The sequence below is a fragment of the Montipora foliosa genome, chromosome 10 (assembly GCF_036669935.1).
Source record: "Montipora foliosa isolate CH-2021 chromosome 10, ASM3666993v2, whole genome shotgun sequence".
Taxonomy (NCBI): domain Eukaryota; kingdom Metazoa; phylum Cnidaria; class Anthozoa; order Scleractinia; family Acroporidae; genus Montipora; species Montipora foliosa.
In genome coordinates, this window is record NC_090878.1 from 33,851,214 (window position 1) to 33,861,990 (window position 10,777).

The 10,777-nt window shown below is 38.1% G+C and overlaps 1 protein-coding gene and 1 pseudogene across 2 annotated transcripts in view; both read right to left on the minus strand.

The window, feature by feature from the left end:
• Positions 1–4,202, minus strand: part of LOC137974041 (uncharacterized) — a 145,569-nt gene extending 141,367 nt beyond the window's left edge. Inside the window, exon 1 of one of the 2 annotated variants that reach the window (XM_068820962.1) lies at positions 4,072–4,170. In XM_068820962.1, coding sequence (XP_068677063.1) covers positions 4,072–4,129 — 58 coding nt within the window. In that variant the 5' untranslated portion in view covers positions 4,130–4,170. Of the gene's footprint in view, positions 1–4,071 lie in introns of both variants that reach the window. The other variant, XM_068820961.1, reaches the window with a different exon arrangement.
• A 1,687-nt stretch (positions 4,203–5,889) lies between these two features.
• On the minus strand, positions 5,890–7,223 carry LOC137974394 (uncharacterized; annotated as a pseudogene).
• Positions 7,224–10,777: the final 3,554 nt, after the last annotated feature.

A 10,777-nucleotide genomic window follows, 5' to 3' on the forward strand; every position in this document is an offset into this window, starting at 1 on the left:
TTTATTGATCACCGAAAACTCTCCCTCGCTTAAGATTACAAAATCCCACTCTATTTTTCCTCGTGTTCTAATGTCTCTTTTTTATCACTGTCAATCATTGGTTTTGGTTTCAAAGCAAACTTGTCAAGCTCCAGTATGACTTTGTCCCATAGAAAAGCGTCATCCCGTACGAAAACTTTAAGCCTGACAGGAGCCTTAATTAGGCCTGAATTTAAAGGCTAACAGCAGCCTCACACGACACTTACTATCAGCGTTACCATTAAGCATGACACGAGCCTTACATAAACGTCATGTGAGCGTTAAAAAAGGTGCTTTTCGGGCTCTTGTAATGTTTTTGTTAGGCCTATGTTATGCTGCTTGTACTCGTATCAATTTGGAAAACCAAAAAAAGTGAAAAAAATTAAGGCTCTTTGCTGGGCTCAGGTTAGGTTGTCTATCTTCCGAGACGTCCCAATGCAGTCTTGCTTCGCTCTCAGGTTCTTAGTGAAAAGAGAAAATGATGGCGCACGTGGAAGGCTTATGAATATATATTTTCTTTCAAACATCGGACCGAGGTTGGCCTGCATGCGGACGTCTCGGAAGACTTCCGCTCGTCTAAAAATAACTTTCGTGGACATGACATATCCCAAGGGCTGGACCGGGAGCCTCCTTCTCTGTCCCCTCATTTTCTCTTGATTTTACGGAAGAAAGAAAATTTATCAGCAAATTTTATCTCATATTTTACGGCTATTCAAACAAGAACTTACACTTGCCCAAATCGATTTCTGATAAAAAAGGGTTAATCTTACTCCAAAATCGTTTTTTGGACGTCGAATAAGTTTCCTTTGCGCTTACATCACGGATCCAATTACTGGCACCGGAAATCCTTCATTTTCCCACTCATTCAAAGTCGGCAGAGATCTGTATTTTCCGCCCCTGGGACGAGAATGGCATAATGTGCCGCAAAGAAAATCACAATTGTCTCTTCGTTAACGCCGTTTTTAATACATTGAAAGAATGGGACTAATGAAATCAAATCAAATCATGTTTTTAATTATTATGTACAAAATACATAAAAGGAAACGTCAGAGGTTATCCCTATCAATGACTCTCCTTATGTAAAATACAAAAAAGTTATAATACACTTTAAACTTTGAGAATTACTAAGAATAACAAGTTAACAAGTTAGTTACGCCAATCAAGTTTCGCTAATTACTAAATCAACAGAATGCTTAGCTTGAATGAGGTAGGAGGACGCAGTATATTTAATTTTACGCACTTATGTTTTTTCATCATTTTGACGTCGCAACATTTACTCGTGCTATTCCACGAAACGCGCGGTTCCTTAACCAGGGGCACCCAACGTCAATTTTCGGAAAATATCTGTTCGGGAGTCCATTTGAGATCTAGAATTTTCGGAACATTTGTTGTGAAATTTCTTGCTTGCCTGCCTCTCTTGGGATTTTCGAACATCTAAAACATGGTATAATTGCCCATTTTCAACGGGTTTTTACCCTAAAAAGGTCCCCTTGAATTTTTGGGAGCCTTTTTTCTGGCTGAAATTTTCGAAAAGGTAAGTTTTGATCCCTATAATTTTCGGATCACTAGACTTTCAGCTAGGAAATCCGAACAGATGAAAACTTTTTAGGGGATAAAAATATGCCTATATCTACTGTTTAAATGCTAAAATACGTTTAACAATGCTATGTTTAAGTGGTTTTGAACTATATTCTCGTAGACATAGACATAGACATAGACTTTATTACGTCTCCTCTATACGGAGCTATTCTGTCGTAATCTCGTGCGGTGCCCCTGCTTAATTTCGGTTTCGAAAATTGCAAATGCCTTGTGTATATACATGTTTGTTTTTGTGTTGTTGTTTTGGTTTTTCTTTCAAGTGTAAGATTACAAAATCCCACTCTATTTTTCCTCGTGTTCTAATGTCTCTTTTTTATCACTGTCAATCATTGGTTTTGGTTTCAACTAAAGGGTCCAAAGTTCAAGGCTGTCAGATTCCCGCGCGTTGTCTGTCACGCGACTGCACTCAACATTTTCTCAAATCACATTGTTTGTAATCAAAACAAAAGCTAAAATTGTGTTAACTACAACAAAGGCAACAAATACTGAAAATAATCCGCACAATTTCCGACAGGTTTCTGGAAATATATCTCCTCAAAGGGAGAGAAGTCGTTGTCAGAGGAGATGGATATTCTTTTTACAGAGCTATTGCTCTTTGGAGGGATGCAATGAGCGATTATAAACATGAGGAAACCCAAAGGTTAAGTTGTTGTTTAATTTAGAAAACTCCAACGGTTTTTGAGCGGCTGTTATTTGCTACAAACTCTGTAATATAACAGTCCAATCACTTTAATGTAGTACGATGAATCTGTTCAAGCAAACTATTTCAATCTCAATCTCCCTTTCCCTCGAAGCAGCTGGTTTAATGCTCCTCTTCCATAGAATACAGCAGTCTCTGTTTCGACTGTTACATTCGACTGTTTTCTTCTGTCAAACTACCATGTACATGTAGAACTACATGTATTGAAGTTACTGGATCTAAGCAAACTTGTCAAGCTCCAGTATGACTTTGTCCCATAGAAAAGCGTCATCCCGTACGAAAACTTTAAGCCTGACAGGAGCCTTAATTAGGCCTGAATTTAAAGGCTAACAGCAGCCTCACACGACACTTACTATCAGCGTTACCATTAAGCATGACACGAGCCTTACATAAACGTCATGTGAGCGTTAAAAAAGGTGCTTTTCGGGCTCTTGTAATGTTTTTGTTAGGCCTATGTTATGCTGCTTGTACTCGTATCAATTTGGAAAACCAAAAAAAGTGAAAAAAATTAAGGCTCTTTGCTGGGCTCAGGTTAGGTTGTTTCTTTTGTTGAAATAATATCGGCTTAATGTAAAACCTGTCATTCGCGATAGGGAAACAAACACGCACGCTCTTCTTCAATGTGGTAAATGTCTGTCATCACATTTGGGCATCTCGACGTAAATACACGGTCAAGCGGAAATTCTTATCTTTTATGGCGTGACCCGAAAGGGATGCACGTTCTCGGCCACGCTCTCGGCTTCCCTCTCCTTTCCAGAGGCCCAGACTAGATTGCGTAGAGCACAATGGTAATTTTACGGACAAGTTGATATGGCTTGATTGCAGAACATAAACCTATCTGTAAAGCTACTTCTCTGTAGATCTCATCTTTGGAGCAGGTCTTTGAGGTTTTTGTACTCCCACAATCATACTCGTTTATGTAGAAAGTTGGTGTAGGACATTCAAAGGTTCTGTAACCTCGTACAAAATTATTTCAACAGACCTTTGTACTCATCAAACCTTGAATTGGTCACGATTAATTGCTGTAGCCCACGACAAAACATCATTGTTATTCCTGGGCGAGCTATTCTGTCGTAATCTCGTGCGGTGCCCCTGCTTAATTTCGGTTTCGAAAATTGCAAATGCCTTGTGTATATACATGTTTGTTTTTGTGTTGTTGTTTTGGTTTTTCTTTCAAGTGTACTCTCGAAAATAAACAAATGGTCATTAAGTAATTTTCATTTTAACCCGAGGCATTTCCTGAAGTTGCTTTTCAAATGTTTTGGGAAATAATCCCGCTACCGAGTCACTTTCGTTGTTGACGTGCATCTTGATCCTAATTATTTTTATTACTGGTGTCTTTGTTGATGGGTAACTAATACGCCTTCGTAAAACACATGTTTACCTGGTCTGCATAAAGTGAAAGGACATTTGAGTCCCCGAAACCCAAGATATCTATCAGTCTCAATCGAAGGAGTTACGTTATCGGATAAGAAGACTGTTTCGCAGATTGATATGGGAATAAGGTTCGACTCCAATTGCTTAAAAACATTGCTAGGCGACATCCTGGAATTAAAACATCATTTGAAAGTGCTTTCGATGATTTTCCCTTCGATTTGCTAAAACCTGAACGAGAACGAGAATATGGCATTTCGATAAAATCAGCTTCAACACGTCATAAGAAATCAACCTTCCCATTGCTTAAGTGGAAAGTTTGAATTTGAAAACCATTTCTAAAAGTTCGAGACACAGATAGAAGCAAAGTGTCAACTTGCCTTGGGAAGCAGAACCAAGAGACAGAATGAAGAAGAAGACAGCTGCTCTCTTCCACATGTTTTTCCGCTATGAGGAGGGTCTTGTCGAAGATTACTGCAAGAACAGTCTCAGACGTTTAAGGTAGCATTACGTCATCACGTTATCGTATATGACCTTTTGATGAAGGAAAATTAACAAAAGGAATTCATATCAATGATGGCACTGTGTTCACGGTGTTTATATTAGCGGCCAACTCAACCAACGGTATATCGGTTGACTGTCGGTGGTATGACGTTTTTTGTTAACTTTCTTTATTTTGATATGTCAGACACAAGTCTTTCTAATTTATAACTATAATCAGTAGTGAGCAAATTACCAAATGACGAAATGGGTACTTTTAAAAAGCAGGGGACTCTCCAATTTTTTTGGTAAGTCGTAAACCTCTCCGCAAGAGACATCGGAACGAACCTGACAATATTCTTTGTTTACGTTCGTAAAAGGCAAAGGGGGCGGTCAAAGTAAAACAACAACTAGATTTATTACACTACTACGGAAGTTAGAGGGCATCAGCAAACTGGTTACACCAATGCCCCTCAAATGTCCACTGAGGATTGGACCGTGCATTGACCCGAATGATTCCGTGACTGATGGCTTGTGTATCATGAGAATCCTTACCATAGCTGTTATATTAGTGCTTGTTAGTTGTATGTGGCTATTGAAAAATTTGAGACGGCTTGGATCCCCTTGGTTCGTTTGCTTTTACTATGAGTAGATCTCCCACTGATATGCTTTCTTTATAACAGGTTCATCCAGTTAATAAAAGAAAGTTAGGTGTTCTATATATGTTGCTATATTCGTATTCAGGTGTGTCTTTTTTAGATTTTTTCTTTTTTTGTTTCAAATTTTTGTTAGTCTCCAGTTTTGTTAGTCTCCAGTTCTGTCCTTCGCCTATGGTGGAAATCACTAAAAAACAATTATTAAGGAACTTTGAAGGAAGCGAGAGCTCTTAAGGGACATCTTGGATTCGAATAAAAGGAACCCGAACCCTTCATTCATTGATCAGTTATGGCGTTTGTTGTACTCGGTACCTCGTGTTTTATTGCTGGGGAACTTGGCAAGACTGTTCTAGTGTTTGTGCCTATTTTATGATTACCTTATTTGTTAGATAATCCGTAATCTGTAGTCATTGGTTAGCACACCCTAAACCGCAGTCAAGCGATTATATCGTTATATCATCGTACATAGATTAGTTTAATTTAGTTCTAACTAGACGCATAACTACGTGAACTCGGGCTTCGTTCTAGAAAATCGAAAGGTATATCCGCGAACATAGCCTGCTGCAGGGGTAGAGGTTTCAAAGTGTAATAGACGGAGGGCGAAGAAAGTGATACCAGATTTTTATGTGCCTGTCTTTCATATTAGCAAAAGGAGAAAAAGAGAGGAGAGGGAAAAGTAAGTTTCCTCTTGTCTTTTCCCCTTTCTTCTCGTTTTTCCCCAACGTATATTTAATTCACTTAGTCTACTTTGCAGCATGTACGTGTAGCAGAGTAGAGCAGAGCAGAGAAGTACGAAAGCATTCCTTTTCTCCAATGTTAATCATTTCCGTAATATGTATTAGGATATCTTATGGTTTCGAGTATAACTTGAAGTAATTTTTTTTTAAATTGTACGAGGAAAAAAAGAATGATTTCCTATCATTAATATATGGGATAAACGTCATTTTTAGAAGGAAAGTATGAGCGCGGGATTCATGGTGTAAGCAGCGTCGATTTTATAAGGAAGCAAATAGTCACTATTGCCATCAATATTGTTATTATAATAAAGAGTTTTCTTAAAAATTTGAACGTGTCTTGCAAACTATAAAATCGTTCAAGCTCTGAATATTGTCCAGATCAAACTATTTAATCTTTCCAGCTCCGAATATTGTCCAGATCCTATATGGCATACTATGTAATCTTTCAAGTTCTCCTTACAAACAGTAAGCTTAACATTAACGATGCGATACTGTATCAGGAATTTATAGAACGTTTTCAACTGTATGAGAATTTATATTGTAAGTAGCTGTGATATCTTCAACAAACAACAATTGTTCAGTGATAGAGTCCTCATTCATTGATTAGACTTCGTCATGGAGGATTTTGGCAAGTGATTCATCGCCGAATTTAATGTAAAGCTCATCATCGTCACTGAGTTTCACTTCGACCTTTACAGTTAAATCGTATTTACATCTGTCAGCTCTCATCCTTCCACATCTTTTGCAGCTTACAATCCGAGGATTGCAATCTCCTTGTACCTTACGATTACATTTTAGACATTTTAGACATTTTTCGCTGCTCTGGACTCGAAGGATCTCTTTGATCGTGACTGTTGCTAAGTCGGGATCACTGTTGTCATCTAGGTCGCTCGTCACCAGAGAGATGTCTGTATTGATCTCGTCGCTGATCTCGGTTACCGTAGTTTTCTCAACAGGGCCGAGTTTTTTACTACCTGACCATACACGCACTTGCACAGGAGCTACGATGTAGGCAGATCCAAGTGTTGTTTTTGATCCAACGATTGTCGTGTCCTTTATCTGTGTTATCTTTGCTCTTATGGTAACAGTGTCCCACAGATTGTGTTTATTAAGTACGTCGATGATAGGGACTGGTGTTGTGTCTACGTGCTGTGGCAAGTCGGCATTATATTGGAAGCTGTACTCGCTCGGCTTCGGAGTGGTGACGAATATCATGTCGTTGATGACAATTTTTTTTTCGTCCGCGGTGTATGCAATATTCTGCAGTTTCTTCTAAGAGCTTACTTTTTCGTGTTGAATACAGGAGGGCCTCACGATGTTCAGTTGTTGATGTTTGCAGCGTGAGCGACTTGTAGTCGAGCGTGCAAGATTTGTTCTTCTTGATCGGCGACAAATTGGAGGGTTGTCCAATACTCCGACATAATGAGTTTTATGACACTTCACAATAGACATCACAAAGTGTCTCCCAACCTTAATCCTTAAAATAATAGTAACAGTTTTGCAAGACTTAAAGAGTGGTACTCTTTGTGACACTTTGCGTGTGACGTACCAGGAATCTCATTATGTCAGAGTATTGGCCATGTATGACAAATTGTAAACATATCCCATGACGGTTTCGGATTTTCTCTTTGAGGGCAATTTGCTTGCGCTGTACGCCATTCGTCTTGAATACCCTTATACACGTGTCGACGCTGCTTGTTGTAGTTAGACTTGGTTGGTCTTCGGGGGTTACCGACTCACACAGAGTCCAATATATTAGACTTGAAAACAATACAATGCAATACAATACAACATGTTTTATTTAACGAAGGTAACGTAATTAACCCAATGAGTTATCTAACTTACGGCCTTACAAGACTTGATTACATTGTGCTTTAACATTTAAATCAAAGTGCTTATATACATAATGGTAGCAAGCTAAACGTGATTAAATATGTGGGGGAGTATACGTACGACGTTTCGTACAAGCTTGTTCGGGACCGGTCCTCGGTCGATGCGCTCTGTTGACAGTACTGTCAAGACCTGAGGCTCATATTCCTCCAGCTGGTTAATGACATGTTTATACAGGATTAAAAAGCGGACTGTCGTATGCCCAGCCGCTTGAATGAATCTGTGTCGCATAGTAGAAACACCCATGTCAGTGTATAATCCGTACAGACCAATACGGTGGATAATCTTTAGGGATAAAGCACTGAATAAAAAGAAATTAGGGATGTGAGGTGAGCGGTTTTTAGCTCGCAGGATTCAGTTTCTCATTGACGTTGTTTTTTGTACTATTTCCTATATTTTTTTTACTCAATAACTAGTAATTACCATGAGTAAGTGGAATGCTGCCGAGAGGAAGGGAAATGTAACACATGGTGCTCTAGTTGATTGAATCTGGTTATTGAAAAATTTGAGATGGATTGGATACCCTCGACTCTTTTGCTTTTACTATGAGTAGATCTCCCACTGAGATGTTTTCTTCATAACAGGTTGATCCAGTTAACAAAAGAAATATATGTTTTGATGGTAAAATGACATAACAAGAAAAAATAGATAGTTGATGCTATTGGTTTAGACCGATTGATTGCAAGAATAGAAGAAAATTGAAATTGTTCGGAATTAATTGGGATTGTTTACAAATAAATAGATATATGTGTGATTGGAAATGCACGTAAGCGATTCTCATTGCGGAATAGTTAGGTTTTCTGTATATGTTGTTACTTATATTCGTATTCAGGTGTATCTGTTTTAGATTTTTTTGTTAAATTTTAGTTTTGTTGTTGTCTAGTCCTGTTATTTTCGAATGGTAGGGATTTGTCCTTCGCTTACGGTGGAAATCAGTACAAAAAACAATTAAGGAATTTTTAAGGAAGCGGAAGCTCTTTAGGTGTCCTGTGGGTAAACAAATTGCATTTATATTTACTACCGTAAACCGAAATAAAAGAAAGTAGAAACGGCTCAGCACTGGGAATTCGTTTTCAAAAAATCAACTGGATTACCATGTTCCCTCCTGAAGATAATATTCAAGTTCTCTAATTTTTGTTTCTACTGTATGTACGAATTTGAATACAAACAAGAGGAAAATCAATTTTATTCTCTTGATTCAAATTATAAGGAGTTTTGAAAGACTGAAGTGAAAAAAAAAAAAAGAAAAAGAAACTCAACCAGACAGGTGACACCCTCCAAAGGGCACTCCAGGCTGGTCCAAATTCAAAATCAAATTTTAAACCTTGATTAAATCTTCGGAATTTCCTATTTCCCTAAATTTAACTAATCCTTTGCGGATTCTATGATTTTTTCAACGTGTGTAGAAAGACGTCGGCCAACGAACAGAGATATGTAAGTACACTACTGTACATAAATTATATGGAAATTTTAACTATGTACACATTTCCTCCAACACTTGAGCAGCAAGCATCCCAATATATCTTTCACGATGGAAGTCGAAGAGAATGAGGAGATTCCGTTTTTGGATTTCGTGTCAAATGCACTAACGGCACCTTTTTCACTTCTGTCTTCAAGAAAAAGACTTTCACTGGCTTATATACCAAGTGTGACTCTTTTACTGCAAGAAAATACAAAATGAATTTAATACGTACTTTGACCGATAGTTGCTTACGACTTTGCTCCACAACAACCTTATTACAGGGATCGTTTTCTGATCTTAAGAAAACGTTACTCCAGAATGGTTACCCAAACGAAACGTTATGGGTTAGGTGCACTTGTGACCCTAATATAATTTAGTAACAAGAAGGACGGTAGAGTAGATCATCCGAGTGTCTTTAGAGTATCGGTGGAACGTCGGTGACATATGGATCGACATGTCGGTCGACATTTTAGTCGACATATCGACCGACACTCAGTCCATATATCGATTTAATGTCAGTCGATATAGCGGCCGCGTGTCGACCAACCACTATCGACCGATAGTATTGGCCGAGTAACGGTCGCGATATCGCGCAACATGTCGACAGAGTATCGGCCGATATGTCGACCGTTATTCGGTCGATACTTGGTCGACGAGTGCCATAAGTACACAGTGACGGTACTAACTGGGCACTAAAATCTAGATCCTGGGTGTATTTGTGCTTTTTCACGTTACGATATATAAAAGGCCGACTGGGATAATAGGCCCATGAAATACATTGAGAGAGCATTCCATAACATGGCACCTCTCCAGGAGCTAGCTCCTGACCTCTCTGATTGATTGTACAGTTTTAAGAAAATAATTCTTAAAACGAGGGACCGTAGTTAGCAGGTATGGTCTACGATTTATAACGTAAGAATAGCAAACTGCGAGACCAGTTTGATGAGTTCATTGATCGTCAGGGTAAGTTTATTCCTGTGATGGATATTTGTTAGTGCCGGGCGTTTCAACAACTTCAGTTGAAGTGAATATTGCTCTCAGGTTGTCAAAGCGTCATTCACCAACAACACCAAGTCCTTCTCATTACCACACTCACTTGGACGCTCAAGCTCTTGCAACCCATGCCATTCTTGAATTAAAACCATTTAAATTTCAAGAATTAAATATCGAAGACCATGTCACAGTTGTTGAGGATTAATTATTAAATTGCCTTTTGTCGTGGACACAAGTTCATGAAAACCTTTACGGGCTTCAGTTGATGATATACTACTCTATAGGATCATGATGATTGTATGCAATCATTGCGGAACTGTGCTGATTTACATGCGTGCTTGCTCTACCAAGGAGGATAAGACCGGACAAACGTCATATTATTTCCCTTCATTTTTTTTTTTTTTTTTTGTATTTTAATTTTTTTTGACTTTACAGGTATATAATACAAAAACGTAGAAAAAGATACAAAACAGGGCTTACAATACTTGCACAAGTTACTTTGATTATCAACTGCAACGAAAACTATGCTACACTATACTACACTATACTACACTAAAACCAAGAAATACTTAAAAATTAAATAAAAAAATAGATATACAAGTATAAATAAAGTGTACGGGAATTATAGAAAACAAAATTTGGATAACAGCTACTATTGTATTCATTGTATTAATGGAATTAGAGGTTTCCATTTTTTGTCGTGGAAATGGATTTTGTTACTTTTTCTCGCAATAACGCGTTCGGTTTCAAACGTTTTCTTAAATTTATCGACTAACAATCTTAATTTTAGAGGGCCCTTATTTAACTTACAGCGATAAATAAAAAACTTACTTTCAAGGACAATGTAATTGATTAGGATGTTTATACT